Genomic DNA, 16,154 nt, shown 5'->3' on the forward strand with positions numbered 1-16,154 from the left:
CAATAATTATCACCCTGTATATTACCGCTATTAAACTTATGAAATCAAGTTACAGGGATATTTAGCAATATTTAGATAAATAGAATAATTATATACGTGGATTATATATTGACATACATTACGCAAATTAAACAAACATATATTTTATATTATCAAAAATAATATTTATCATTACACTACAGGATTACGGTTTCTTTTTTCGTTAGGAAAACCAACTACATGAGGTGTTAAGTTTCAATTCGGTTCAGTCAAAAATTTTTGGTAATAAACATGTTTAGTTCGAAGTCCAAAAATGATTCTTTTTCAAATTCCTGGAATGATTTTGATCAAAAACGCCTCCTTCCAAAAAAAGATAGATTTGAGGAATACGATAGATATGTTCGTAGTCAAGAATTCGAAAAACTATCAATTGCTGCACATTGTTGGAACCTTCGGCATAAATTCAATTTCGACAATTTAGAAATTATTCCCAACCCCAGTCATATAAGCTCATCTTGATGTCATGGAATTCTGTTTTATTCATATTAATGCTGATTCCTTTGTTAACGATATTAGTTCCTCACCACCTCCCGTAGCGCGTGGAAATACACGTTGCGAGAGGTGGTGACTGTGGAACAAGAAAAAACCCCAGTGATCTCTAGGTCACTGTGGTTTTTCTTGTTCTGTTTTTCTTCTTTTTTCTTTCTAGTCCATTGTGGTTTTTCTAGTTTTGTTTTATACCCTTATTTTTCCATTTTTCGTTGTTAACTTTGCATTTTTTGTTTCAAATCACTTGTGTTGGCAAGTCTTAAAAACTGGCGCCTATTTTTGAAGACACTATAATAATCTCTCATTTTTATAAGAAATAAAAACAGATTATTTTTTTGAAGAACTTTAGGTAACAAAAGAATCTGTTTTTTAATTTATTTATTTTTATTTGAAAGAAACAAAACAAAAAAAAATACATTAAAGGCTGAGTTTTGCAAAGTTTCCAAATGGAATTCTTCCATAAAACACACAATGGTTCAAACCATTGAATTGAACCATTAAAATGTAGTTTGGTTCAATGGTTTAAATCATTGAATTGAACCATTAAAATGTAGTTTGTTGTAGTTTGTAAAAAAACACGATTATTATCTGAAATCGAATTTTTGAAGTATGACTTTTTTGAAATTCGATTTCTCAGATTTGCTATATCAAATTATATTCTTTAAAATAATGTAAAAAGTTGCATACCTTACAATTTAAACTTTTTTCGACTAATATTAAATAAAATAAAGACAAATGATAAATATTTATTAAAAGTTATTATTTTTTTTTATATGAAATTATCTTTGGATATATAAATTTCATAAATGTGTGCAAAAAAGTTTTACTTCGTTAAAAAGTTCTCGAACTATGGCGAAATGTGCAAAAAGTAAAATTAAGATTAAGGGGTCCAAACTTTTGACCGCTGGCCTGGCGAAACTGTTAGGACCATATTTCCCAGATTGCGACTACCCCCTATATTTTGGGGATCAAAAATCCTAATGCGTCGAAAAAATATATGTTTATTCAGAAAAAGTATGTTTTTGTGTCTGATTTCGTAATTTAAAATATCGTCTGCACAAATTAATTTGCATATTTGAAGTATACTTATTCTTTGAGGTATACTTACTGGAAATCTCTGGCCTCGTCAAAATAGGACTGAAGTTGCTCAGATTGTAAGAGTTTATCTTTTCTTCCTGTTGATTTTTCTTTGCATTTCATCCAAGAAATTTGTACAGTTTGATGCTTGTCCTCAATTTCACCTTTTGAATCAGGGAATTGTTTTTTCAATTCAGTTGCTTCTTCGTCAAGTGCTTGTATTTGTTCTTCAATTGCTTTTAGGTCACCCTAATGGAATATTTTTTAATTATGCTTAAACATTCAATGATGAATTTTGTATGTAAGTCAGGCATGCATTAAAATGTTGAATTTGTTTTTAAGCTTGGACTACAAATTATAAACTTATTTGAAGCTTTAGCAGGTAAAACTGTATTTAGTGTAAAAGTTTTAAAAATGCAGTTAATGATGCATGCATTAGTATAGTGGTTATTAATAAATCACTTAAAAAGCAGTATAAAAAAAATTTTAAAAATTACAAATTTGTAAGATTCCAGCCTGTTTTCTTACGTTTCACATTTCAATTGAGTTTTCAGTTGATACAAGTTTATTTGTAATCTTTGCTTGTGAGGATTTTAATTCAAACTTCGAAATAATTAAAAAAAATTAATGCATAAAATATAAAACACTTAGATTATAATTCAATTCAACAGTCAGTGAAGGTAGCTAAGTTTCACTAAAATAGTCTCATACATAAATAAAAAAAAATATCAGATTTTGTAGTTTGAACTGCTCCAGCTACTTTTAAAGTACTTTAAACTACCTTTAAAGCATTTTCGTTCGTTAAATAGTTATCTAGTATAATTAAGCTGTTTAGAATATATTAACATGGCTAAAGTTAGTTATAACTGAAAAATTCAATAAATAATTCATTTGAAGTATCATAAAGAAATATGTCTTACTTCAACTGTTTCATGATGTCTTGAAAGAGTTTTTATACTTTCTAAATCATGGCCATAATCTTGTGATGAAAGAGCGACATCTTTCTCGTTTATCCAGCTTTCTGTTTCATCCACACTTTTGTAAAATGTATGAACTAACTTTTCTCGTTCCAAAACCTAAAAATAAAAGCTATTTTAAAAGTATTGCATTCCTAGTGTTTTATCAGATAATTTAATAAAATTCAGGACGAAAAATAGTTGAGAAAAACTAGTAATTTCCTTTTGTTACCGATGTTGGACAATCGATTTAGATAACAAATGAGCTGCTTTTGATGTTTAACTATGTAGCTTAATTATAAGACGAAGAGACTCCTGGATCAAACGTTAGGACAAACTTATTATTGCAGTGAATATTTTAATTAATAAATTAAAATTTAATTTGTGTTTCGAGGAAAGAAAACCTTCGAAACACTTCAACGATTAGAACAATGGCAAATGACTTCAAACCACGATCATTTCACCGCTTGAGGTTTATTTCTGTCACCAATGTGATATGTGTAACGAATCAACCAGCAATAACCAGCATTCAATTCTAGCTCCCTTTAGTCGGAAGCCAGTACTCTATTCTTTAAACTATCTATGACCATGCTGCATTATCCATCCAGCCATCGATTGCTATCAAACCTAGTCTGCATTGGTGGAAAGTCAACGCTTTATTCCTTAAGCTACCTATGACCATGCTGCATCATCCAGACATTGATAGCTGTCAAGCCTAGACCGCATTAGTGGAAAGCCAGAGCTCTATTCTTATGACCATGCTACATCATTCAGTCATCGATGGCTATCAAATCTAGACGGCATTAGTTGGAAGCCAGCTCTCTATTTTTTAAGCTATCTACTACTATGCTACATCATCCAGCCATCGATGGCTATTAAACCTCGACCGCAATAGTGGGAGGCCAGAGCTCTATTCTTTAAGCTGTCTATGATCATGCTACATCATTCAGTCATCGATGGCTATCAAACCTAGACCGCATAGGTGGAAAGCCAGCTTTTTGTTCTTTGGGTTATCTGCGACCATGCTACATCAACCACTCATCGATAGCAATCAAACCTAGGCCACATTAGTGGGTATCCAGCGTACTGTCCTTTAAGCTATCTACGACCATGCTAAATCAACCACTCATCAATGACAATCAAGTCTTAGCAGCATTAATGGTCCCAACAGTTTGGTTAGGAGAGCGTTCCAAAGTTTGGACCCCCTAATGTTAATTTTAATTTTTGCGTATTTTTGTGAATTTTAACTCAAGAAATTTTTAAGCGTATTGAAATTTTTGGCACACAAAGATAAAATTTGTTTATCCAAAGATAATTCCAAGCAAAAAATAATTTTTAGTTAATATTTATTATTTTTTATTATTTTATTTAATAATTGTCGAAAAATTTGAATTGTAAAGTGCAAAATTTATTGCATTATTTTAAAGAATGTAATTTTACATTGTAAAATACAAAATTTGAGCAAAATCCGTTGAATACTTCCTTAGAAATAGAATTTCAAAAATTCAGCTATTTAAAAGGGGTCCAAACTTTGGAAACTTGTTTTTTACAACTTGTTTACAACTTGTCTTGTTGTCAAACAAACTTGTTTTTAATCTTCTGACCAAACTATTAGAACCATATTTCCCAGAATGCTGCTACCCCCTATATTTTGGGGATCAGAAATCCGAATCCATAAAAAAAAAGTACGTTTACTCAGAGGAAATAATTTTTTGTGTCGAATTTCGTGACTTCAAATATCATCTGCACTTAATTAGCATATTTCAGGTCATTCTCTCAAGAAAGTAATATTAAGTCCTAGAACGTGAAAATCCAATCATTTGATCAAAAGTAATTCTGGGTGATTCGTTTTTTTTTTGTTCACTGTATAGGAAAAGTTTGTAGAACAACACAAAGTGTAATTATGTTTCATACCCAAAATGGATTTATTCGAAGTAAATTAGTTAAATATTCCGAACACCCACACCAATACAAAGATAATTTTGGTTGTGAATTTTATCTAGAATTCATAGATAATAGAAATAATTTATGAACGAAAATTATTTACCTGTTGTCTATTATCTACTGCTTCTTTGCATTTCAGCCATGCTACATTAAGATCTTTTAAAATTTCATTGACACTTTCTAATTCCATATGTCCTTGTTCTATTAGATAATTTCCTTTTACCTCCAATTCTGCGACATTCATTTCATAACCTCGAAGTTTATTACTGAAGAGTTCGAACTTTTGCAGCAAAGTCTGTAAACAAGATTATTTACAAAATATATAAACAATTTATTTACATTAAATAATTGAGAGATATTATAAACAAAACGCATTACTTTTCTAATTTTTTGTTGCAGAATTGTGTCAGTCAGACATCTAAATGCTATTTTTAAATTTACAAAACAAAAAAAAAAACGCATCGATAAAATAGTCGAATACAATTTTCAAAAATACATGGATATAGAAAATTGATTTAATTCTATCGACCTTAATGCTATTTTTTAATTTTTTCAAGAAAATGTATTGATGGATTAGTTGAAGACAATTTAAAAAATGTATGGATATAGAAAATTGATTTAATTCGATTAAATCCATTAATATATTCCAATAAGTGTTATTTCTAATATATATATATATATATATATATATATATATATATATATATATATATATATATATATATATATATATATATATATATATATATATATATATATATATATATATATATATATATATATATATATATATATATATATATATATATATATATATATATATATATATATATATATATATATATATATATATATATATATATATATATATATATATATATATATATATATGTATATATATATGTATATATACACTACCGGTCAAAAGTTTGCGAAAATTTTGAAATCTACAAAAAAAAGTTCTAAATTCAAATGTTCATAGAACTGCGAAAAATCATTCAAATTGCATGAAAATTTGATATGTTCTAAGGTGAACCCTCTACAGTTAGCTACATATGATCAAATTGCAATACTTTGTTTTTTGCGAACTGAATCCAGCTTTTCATCACGAGTTGTTTCTATGGTGAAAAAAATTGTTAAGTTTGAACACTTGCCAAACTTGCAAAAAAAAATTTTTTGTACTTTCTGTTAATAGAAAATAGTTATTTGAACAGTTCTATGTAAGCCCTCAAAATTTCAAATTGATTTGATTTTTTTTTGACGAAGTTATAGAATTTTGAAAAACATGTGTACTTTTCTCGATTTTTAAGCATTCCACATTTGCGGTCCTTTGGTCTATACATCTTCGACCAAAGAACTTTTTAATTTTAATGTTTTCTATATTTTCAAATAATTAATATTGATTATAAAACAAATATTCTTATTTATTATAGTAATTATTGTTACTACATAGAATTTATTATGAATAAAATTAAAACAATATCTCATAGATGTCACATTTCAGCGAAAATTTGTTTGTTCTTGCAAACGATGCTCTGATATTTGAATCGAAGTCAGTTATGGGACATTTTACAACAGGAATGGAACTCTATATCACTTGAAGTAATTACTGGTTTATTAGAACGAATGCTATGCATATGTAAGGCTATAATAAAAGCAAATGGTGGATGGTTCGAGGAATCTAAGATTTAAATGTTAATTTATTTAATTACAAAATACGAATAAGAATATGTTAAATATTTGACCTGTTGTAAATAAAATAGTTTAATAAAAATGAAAATTTTTTATACTATTGTTATTATTTTTTTAGAATTATTTATGTAATTATTGTTATAACTTTTTATTTTAATTTAATATAAAGTAAAAATATCACAACAAAACTAATACATGTAAGCAATAAATATAAACAATAAATATAAACAATAATAATTACAATAATGAATAAGAGTATTTGTTTCATAATAAATATTAATTATTTGAAAATATAGAAAACATAAAAATTAAAAAGTTCTTTGATAGAAGATGTATAGACCAGAAGACTGCATATGTGGAATGCTCAAAAATCGAGAGAAGTACACATGTTTTTCAAAATTCTATAACTTCGTCAAAAAAAAAATCGAATCGATTTGAAATTTTGAGGGCTTACATAGAACTGTTCAAATAACTATTTTCTATTAACAGAAAGTACAAAAAATATTTTTTGCAAGTTTGGCAAGTGTTCAAACTTAACAACTTTTTTCACCATAGAAACAACTCGTGATGAAAAGCTGGATTCAGTTCGCAAAAAACAAAGTATTGCAATTTGATCATATGTAACTAACAATAGAGGGTTCACTTTAGAACATATCAAATTTTCATGTCATTTGAATGATTTTTCGCAGTTGTATGAACATTTGAATTTAGACCTTTTCTTTGCAGATTTCAAAATTTTCGCAAACTTTTGACCGGTAGTGTATATATATATATATATATATATATATATATATATATATATATATATATATATATATATATATATATATATATATATATATATATATATATATATATATATATATATATATATATATATATATATTTTAAAAGTCTTGCTACTGTAAATATAAATGGTTCATCAAAAAAAGGAGGAAAAAAAAAAGAAAGATTAGTCTATAATCAAAACCTTATTTTCGTGAAGATCCGATCATTAGATCAAAAGTTATTCAGGATGGTCCGTTTTTTTGGTGCACTGTACATCAATCAAAGCATCAAGCAAGTGGATCAGTATATCAAGCAAACATATAATCAGATTGGTTTCGATAATTTTATTAGTTTCATTTTATCGTTTAATAGTTACTTATTTATTTTTATTTTTATTAAACTGCGGTGAAATTTATAAAACTTTTCAAATGAACTGCATTTGAAAAATGAAAATCGCACTTTGTATCTTTAAAAATATAGTACTATTTTTTCATTTTTAGTTCAAAGGACCATTTTCCATAGAAGTGGGATTCTTTGAGCATTTTCTTTTAACTTCTGATTAATTTTGAAAGAAAATAAACTTAAAATTTGTCATTTAACTTTTATTAAGTCACCCAAGAGGTAGCTAAAAAAAGCTTTTGATTATGTTTTACCTCAACATGTTCGACATCTCTTCCTAGTTCTGATAAAGTGGCAGAACCAGACATTGCTTTTAGTTGAGCTATTAGGTGTTTGACTTCTTTCTCATATAAGAAATATTCTTCTTTTTCTTTCAATACAGCTGTTTTCTTTAATATGTTCCTTCGTAATTCTTCAAAGTGGTCAGTCACTTCGTCCTAGAATTATGAAAATAATTTATAATAAATTTGTATTTGTGGTGTTCATGTTCGATTGCAAGTATGAAATTCATTATTTAAAATGAAAATAAAATAGCTTAATGTATTTTAAATAACATAATCTATCTATTATATTTTTTGATGACTATTCAGATAGAAAATAATTTGCTTGTTTGGTTTCCTGTTACATGATTATTTTCATGCTGCTGATTTTAAATCTACAAACGGATTTTCTCCCCAAACTGCAGCTTTCTTAAATAGCATTTCTGGTCTATTCTTTGTTAAAATGTACAACTTTTAAAACGTTATGCAGAACAGGGAGTCGCGTAAATATAGTGACTAACTTTTAGTGGAGTTAAAGCACATCATTGGGGTTAAATTTGCATAGGAGCCCTTAATGTTATCAGGCGCTTTCCTATTATGAGGTGTTCCATTGTGGGCTTCTGGAACATATCATGATAGAAAAGTGCCTCTAGCCGCGTACGATGACATTTCTGGGCATGAGTTCCTAAGCACTTTCACTTTTGATCATGTGCCCTATATCCCTCAGAAAATTATCGCAAAATTTACGTGATCCCCAGTTATAAATAACGTTTTTAATCTCGCACATTTTGACAAAAAAGTAGACTAAAAATGTCATTTAAAAAAATCTGTGGCCTTAGGAACAAAGCTAGTTTCAGATTTAAGAACCCAATACTCGAATTAGGTAAGATCACGTATTTTTAAAAATGCAACAAAAAATTTATTCCCCAGTGTTATCGTTTGCCTGACTTTAAATTAGTTTAAATATATTTTTAATAGATAAGCATATCTACTTTATTTTCTGAAGATTGATATTACATTTTACAAGACTACAAACTAATTTAAATAGATCTCAAAGTATATATATAAATTTATACTAGAATAGTTTTGAAAATTAATGCATTTTTTTATTGTAATATAAATTTTAAAAGATTTCATAAAGACTGATTTATATTTTAGTGACTAATTGAATGTTTAATTTAACTATCAGTAAAAGGTCTTCAATGCATGATTTTGGTAACTTTTTCGATTATTAATTATGTTTTGCTAATTATGTTACTTATATGACCATTTTTTATGATTAATTATGTTACTGCCAGACTTAAAATTAGCTTAAATAGATTTTTAAAAAATTAATATATCTATTTAATTTTTCGATGATTAATATTATGTATAACAAGATTTCAAGCCAGCTTAAATAGACCTCTATATCTTTTTAAGTATATTGGAATAATTTTGATTTATTAATTCATTTTTTATTGTAATATAAATTTCCTAAGGCTTCATAAAGATTTATTTATATTTTAGTGACAAATTGAATGATTAAAGTAATTGTCTGGAAAAAGGCTTCCAATACGCGATGCGAAATTCTATCATAAGAACTTATCAAAATTTGTATTAACGTAATTTATAAACAGTTCAATAAAAATAATTTTAAAAAAAGGTAATAAGAATATTTTTATGCTGATCGGTATGTTTTTAGTGAACACATTAATACAGTTATAGAAATCTCTATAATTTAAATATTGAAAAAATGTCATGTAGTATAGCGAATCCCAAATGGTTTGCAAAATTAAAAATATAATTTTTAATAATTCAAACCTTTTTTAAAAAAAGTTTAATTTGGGATTTATGTATTTGGTTCTAAATTCATAATAACATGTTAAAAACGGTGCATGAAAAAGAGAAATTATATTACATCTAAAGATGCACTCTTGTTTAAACTCTTTATGAGAGATCTTATATGGAAATCTAAAGCTGATGCCTGAAAAGGAGAAATTATACCATATTTGAAGCTACGTTGATCAAGAGTCTTTGAATTGTTTATGAGAGATATTATATGGAAGTCTAAAATTGGTGCCTGAAAAGGAGAAATTGTACGATATTTGAAGCTACGTTGATCAAGGATCTTTGAATTCTTTATGAGAGATCTTATATGAAAATCTGAAATTGGTGCATGAAAAGAAGACATTATACCATATTTGAAGCTGCGTTGATCAAGGATCTTTGAATTCTTTATGAGAGATCTCATAAGGAAGTCTAAGGCTGATGCCTGAAGAGGAGAAATTATACCATATTTGAAGCTACGTTGATTAATAATCTTTAAATTCTTTATGAGAGGTCTTATATGGAAATCTAAAATTGGTGCATGAAAAGAAGAAATTATACCATATTTGAAGCTACGTTGATCAAGGATCTTTGAATTCTTTATGAGAGATCTCATATGGAAATCTGATATTGGGGCCTGAAAAGGAGAAATTATACCATATTTGAAGCTACGTTGATCAAGGATCTTCGAACTCTTTATGAGAGATCATATATGGAATAATGCTCAAAATGGCAAATACTAGACTGCACACATTTGTTGACGTCTATTTTTTCAATGAAAAAACTGGGTGACAGGTTTTATTAAATTTGATTAAATATTTGGTGCATTTTTAATGATTTTTGTTAGTTTACTATAATCTAGTTATGTCCTCTCTTCAATCAAACTTAAACATTCCGAAGAAATAAGATTTGTTTAATCAGTAAAGATGCAAATTTATGCATTTTTATTGGTACTATCTTTTACTATTCTGCATGCTTTGTGGGATACGCAGAATTCTACCCATTAACGAAACAGAAAATAAACCCATAAGTAAGACAACTTTAAATGATAATCAATTTTAAATTCTAAACAACCTGCTTTTTCTGGATGTTCTCGCAATCAAAATGGTTTCTTGCAATTAAGCTGGCGCTGATATCTTCTAAATTTTGTATGGTACTTCGAAATGCAGCAGATGCTGCATCAACTGCATTCAGCTTTTTCTGTATAGCCTGAAAAAAATCATTAATTAAAGAGTAATTAAAAAGACATTTGTATACTTAATCTATTTCATACTAATAATATCAACTCCTTTAAAAATTATTTGATTAAAATAATTTTGTTTTACCTGCACAGAGTATACGTCTGGCTCAATGTTATAACCAATAACTTGAGATAATTTTTCCTTAACCCATATTTCCGCTTGATTTGCTTCAAAGAAGTACTAGATAAGAAAAATAAAATTATCTTATAATCGGTTAAATACATTAGACATTACTACATTTATGATATAATTAAATACCTTATACTTGGATTAGAACCATTTTGAATTAAAATTGCTATTTCGTATAGTGAATTCTAAAAACTATATTATAATCGGTAAAATAATTTAGTCTTTACCACATTTATGATCTAATTAAATTTATCATACTTGATTAGAACCATCGTAATTTTAAAAAATTTTACATCGAGAATTCTACACTCATATCATCGATTTGCAAATAAGAACTCTTTAGAATCCATTAATTGAATTAAATTTCTAATTAGTTTTATTGCCAGGTAAGGATTTTAAAACATAATTCTGACCAAATTTAGATAATTAAAGGAAAGAAAATTTTATTACTAGCATATATATTGCTCAAACTAGGGTCTGAAATTGTGAGGTCTCGTATAATGTTTTATTATTTGAAATAAAATTCTCCGAAATATTTTGTTAATTAAATCGTAATTCAGACCTTTTGAAACAATATTATTATTACATTGAATAAAGAAAGTTAAATAAAAATTATAAAGTAACTTATCTTTTTTAATATCTTTAAAACTTTGTTATCTTTAAAATGAATATTACTTTTTCTCAAAATTTCAGTTATTTCTTTATTATGTCACATTTCCCTTGTTATGTTATATTTTCTTTATTATGTCAGGCATTCCTTATTATGTTATGCGTAATTATGCGTATTTTTGTTTCAACACGTACATTTTATATATTGAAAGTAATTTTATAGCTCATGAGATGATTATAATTTTAATAACAGTATAGGTAAAGAAAATTAAACAATTTGATTTACAACCATTTTAATATAACGTTGCTTTATTTAATTTTAATATTTTATGTATTTCATTTTTAAAACAGCGTTGAACCAACTACCCATTTATGGGTTTATAGCTATCATTATTCATTTTCATACTTTTATTTATTTTATAACCCACGTTGAACGGCTAACTCTTGGTAGCCTTGGAATTTTGAAACTCCCCCAGAGGACAAGGAACTCTCTGGATCAAGCATTGGGGTCTAGCCTTCGAGGAGGACTTTTTTATGAAATAACTTTTTGATGAGGAAAAACACGAAAATCTCCCACGGTTAGTCCGATGGCAAAAGAATTCTACCCCATGATCCGTCTACCACTCAGGAGATTCTTATGTCAGCACTGTGGTTGGGGCGTGCCAGAAGCAGAATTCGTATCGTCTAGTCAACGCTGCGATTCGAACCTGTTTCACCTCATTGGTAGGCGATCGATCTATCTCCACAGTCACCGCGACTTTTAACACGCATGTGCGTCATACGGTGAGGACAACTTCAATAAACTTTTCACGGTTAGCCCGATGGCAGAAGGATTTTAACCCATGGCTCATTTTCCACTGAGGATATTTTACGTCAGCACTGTGGTCGGTGCGAGCCGGGAGCTGAATTCGTATCGATCGGGAGCGGCTGAGATTTGAACCCGGGCCTGGGTTGTCTCACCGAAAGGCGAGCGCTCTATCTCCTTATCCATAATGGCTCCATCTGTATCGTTGTGATAAATTTAATGTAACATATAGAAATAAAATTAAGCTTTATTAAGGAATGAAATTTGTGTTATATAAATTCGAGAAACTTAACTCTAGCCCTTGATTTTGTAAGAATAATATATAATTTTATCAAATTTTTTTTAATAGCCATAAAGTAAATTAATCAACCTTTTGTGCTTCAAGGGCATCGGCCAATCTTAGTCTTCGTAAACTAGCTGCATCTTTCAGAACTTGGAAGCGTTGTTCTAATTGGTTCACCTTTTCTTCAGCTGCCTCACCCTTAGCTCTTCGACCACGTTCTACAACTGATGATATGAGAGGCTCTCGAGATATTATCTCTGTCTCCAAGGCCTTAAAACAACAACAAGAAAAAGATAATGATTAGTTACAGTAATTTTTATTCCATATTAAATGAATGAGATTATATCAGCTTCGAATCAGACCTGTAAATTTTTCTGAAAAGCTTGAATGGTCATGATATCATCGTAGTATTCGTCCGATTCGCATAACTTTATGTTTTCTTCAATCCAAGAAAGTTCGTCATTAATATCTTTCTCCAGCTCAGACAGCCAAAGAGCACCTTCTAAATCTATACTTTTCTCATGTAGACCATTCTCCACAGAACGATATCTAAAAAATAAAATTGTTAGTAGATAAAAAAACTTAAAAACTTTTTATCTTCCTGTAAAGGCATTGTCAAAATATACCAACATGAGAAATTTAATAGCATACAATTATAAACTGTAAAACTTATTGTTGATGTCATATAAACATAGAATGCTTAATTAATCTGTAACCTAATCAAATTGGGTTGTTCGTAAAGTGATTTCGTTTATTATTAACGGAGGACTTAATTGTATTTTTTCGCAGCCACATATAGCTACACAAACATTTTATGCAACTATATGTGGCGCGACGAAAAAAGTGCATTTGTTTATTTCGCCACTAGAAATCCATAAAAATCACTCAAGCACTTCATATTTAAATAAAACAAAGTACCAAAAGATAATATCCATATAATGTCGAAACGATAAAATTAGTTTTCATAAATTAAAATATAAATAACAAAAGAAAACGATAAAATTATAATCCAACTAGTAATTAAACTTTTTAGCGCAACGGGGAGCTACATGCGTTAGTTTAAGAAACGTTCCTTTATTGCGTGATACAGAGTTAGGGGGAATACTTCTTAAATAAGGGAATACTTTCAGATATATTTTATATTCTCTAAACATTGAAACACATTTTTAATTCTCAAACGAACACCAAGAAATTTGAACTGGTAGACAAGTTTAAGGCTTAATATATTCGTAACTACAAATAAGTAAAATTTTAAAAATCAAATTTAGATTGAAAACCTATAAAAGTTAGTGTGAGACTTTAATGTTTGCTTAAAAAGAAAGAAATCTTGCAGTTTTATGAAAGGAAATGCTACCAAATTTTAAAAGTATTATAAAATGTTGTTTTTGGTTTACTATTACAATAAAAATAGAAAATAATATTTCCGAAAAAAAAAACAAAGCTGAAAATGGAATTAAACACTATATCGAGCTGTCAAATACTATTTTTTCTAATTACTACCAAAACATTTTACCTCTGAATAGCTTCCTTTAGTTCAAATGCAATGTTATCTTTAGAAAAGTGATTTGCTTGCTGAAATTCCTCTGAAACTTCTCCTAAATATCGAAGAGTATCGGAATTCTCTTCGGCTTCTCTTTGTAGTTCCTAAAAATGAAAAAAAGGAGCATTGAAGCAATAGTTCACAAAATTACTCTATGGAACCTAGGAGTTCCTTTGAAGAATCACAGGGGTTCCGTAAGTAGGGATTATTTTTTAACCAATAAGACCTGTAATTATATTTACATTGAATAAACATTCCATTATTTATTTTATTTTTCATTTTTATGAAATTATTCCAAAAACAAATCAGTGAAAAAAATATTATTTATAAACTTCTTTTTCAAATGCCAAAACATTGAAAAAAAATACGAAAAAGATATGCATTTTAGACAAGATGCCGCTCAAGACTTTTGAATTCATCTGCTTGTAATGTCTAAGTTTTATACTATTATTGATTAAATGGTGAAAAAACTCATTTCATTATTCACAATAATTATTTACAAAACGTTTGGAAGCATTCCTCTGATTAATTTGTTTGCAACTACTAAAGAACTTAATCTATTAAATCGGAATTTCGCCAAAAGAAGGTACACTATCTGGCCATTAATGACCGGACACCTCTCATTTCGGATACATGAGGTGCTAGTATCAAGTCAGTAGGGCGTAGGGTCGCCACGCGCCTGAATCACAGCTTTAACCCTTCTAGGAAGGCTATCCACTAGGTGTTGGTACACGGCGGCAGGTATTGCCCGCCATTCCTCCTGTAACATGGCGAAGAGTTGAGTGGTGGTTTTGGGGCGTTGTGGTCTGGCCCTCAACCGGCGCACCAACTCATGCCAGAGATGCTCAATTGGATTGATGTCGGGTCTTTGGGATGGCCAGTAAAGTTCTTGCGCCCCCATTTCATCAAACCAGTCCGTGATGGCATGTGCTTTATGAATGGCAGCGTTATCGTGTTGAAACACAAACGGGCCATTACCGAACTGTTGCCACAGGGTGGAAAGCGCCGAATTGTCTAGGATGTCTCTATACCCTTCTGCGTTCAGGATTCCACGCACTAACACCAAAGGTTCAAGGCCAAACCATGAGAAACAGGACCACACCATAATTCCTCCACCGCCGTACTTCACAGTGGGGACAATGCACTCCGGTAGATATCGTTCTGCGGGCATTCGCCAGGTCCACACCCGTCCATCAGAGTGCCACAGCATGTAGCGTGACTCATCACTCCACATAACGCTTTTCCATTGCTCTACTGTCCACTGGCGACGTGCTCTGCGACACTGAAATCAGTGGCGGGCGTTTGATGGAGAGATGTTTGGCTTATGTGCTGCTGCTCGTCCATGGAATCCTTGTGCAATCAGCTCCCGATGAATGGTACGTGTATTGGCAACACTGCCAGATGCAGCCCGGATGCTGGTAGCGACAGTGTCCAACGACATTTGTCGGTTTGCCTTCACTGCACGTCGAAGAGATCGTCGATCCCTGTAAGACATTATTTTGGGGTTGCCGGGTCGGGACTGCGGTTTTATCACTCCCTCTCGTTCCCATTTCAACACGACGTCACCAACTATTGACCGATGTATCTGAAACTTGTCGGAGATGGCATGTATGGAATTACCAAATCGGTGGGAGCCTATGATCATGCCCTTTTCCGCCTCATTCAGCTCTCACCGTCCACTCATTTTCACTGTTAACGCTCGTATGGCCGTCGCCTGCTTGCGAATGGTCTTCCCCCCACCACAGGTTGCGTATTTATTCCACCAGGACGAGTCCACCTGCCTTTCAAGGGGTGTCCGGTCATTAATGGCTAGATAGTGTAGATCGGTTATGGCTTCTTTGCTAGAAAATATTAGCAATTGCCAATTAGTTAGTCACATGAATTTCTAAATTTACATAATTATTGTTAATTATTCGATTACACCGTACCTGAATTTGATGTAGCTGTTGTTGAAGTGAATCGTAATTTGCATCATAATCTTCAAACAATATTTGACCTTCAGCTTCTTCCAGCCAATAGTGAACATCTTCTAACTTTCTTGTGAATTGTAAAGCCTGAAAATATCATTGTTTTAGATGCAAAACCTTTCAAAATTATTGAATTTAAGGTATCCGACT

General features: G+C 30.0%; 1 protein-coding gene across 1 annotated transcript in view; it reads right to left on the bottom strand.

Annotated features, from left to right (window-relative positions):
• LOC107454829 (spectrin beta chain, non-erythrocytic 5) overlaps positions 1–16,154 on the bottom strand; it is a 183,503-nt gene that overhangs the window by 33,448 nt on the left and 133,901 nt on the right. Inside the window, exons 60-69 of the mRNA XM_087155893.1 lie at positions 15,966–16,091; positions 14,011–14,141; positions 12,860–13,046; positions 12,585–12,767; positions 10,756–10,851; positions 10,505–10,639; positions 7,619–7,801; positions 4,609–4,800; positions 2,526–2,681; positions 1,637–1,854 (exon numbers count right to left, since the gene is read on the bottom strand). Coding sequence (XP_087012019.1) covers positions 1,637–1,854; positions 2,526–2,681; positions 4,609–4,800; positions 7,619–7,801; positions 10,505–10,639; positions 10,756–10,851; positions 12,585–12,767; positions 12,860–13,046; positions 14,011–14,141; positions 15,966–16,091 — 1,607 coding nt within the window. The remainder of the gene's footprint in view (positions 1–1,636; positions 1,855–2,525; positions 2,682–4,608; positions 4,801–7,618; positions 7,802–10,504; positions 10,640–10,755; positions 10,852–12,584; positions 12,768–12,859; positions 13,047–14,010; positions 14,142–15,965; positions 16,092–16,154) is intronic.

Source organism: Parasteatoda tepidariorum, chromosome 12, assembly GCF_982258835.1.
Source record: "Parasteatoda tepidariorum strain Cologne lab strain chromosome 12, Ptep-v5.0, whole genome shotgun sequence".
NCBI lineage: Eukaryota > Metazoa > Arthropoda > Arachnida > Araneae > Theridiidae > Parasteatoda > Parasteatoda tepidariorum.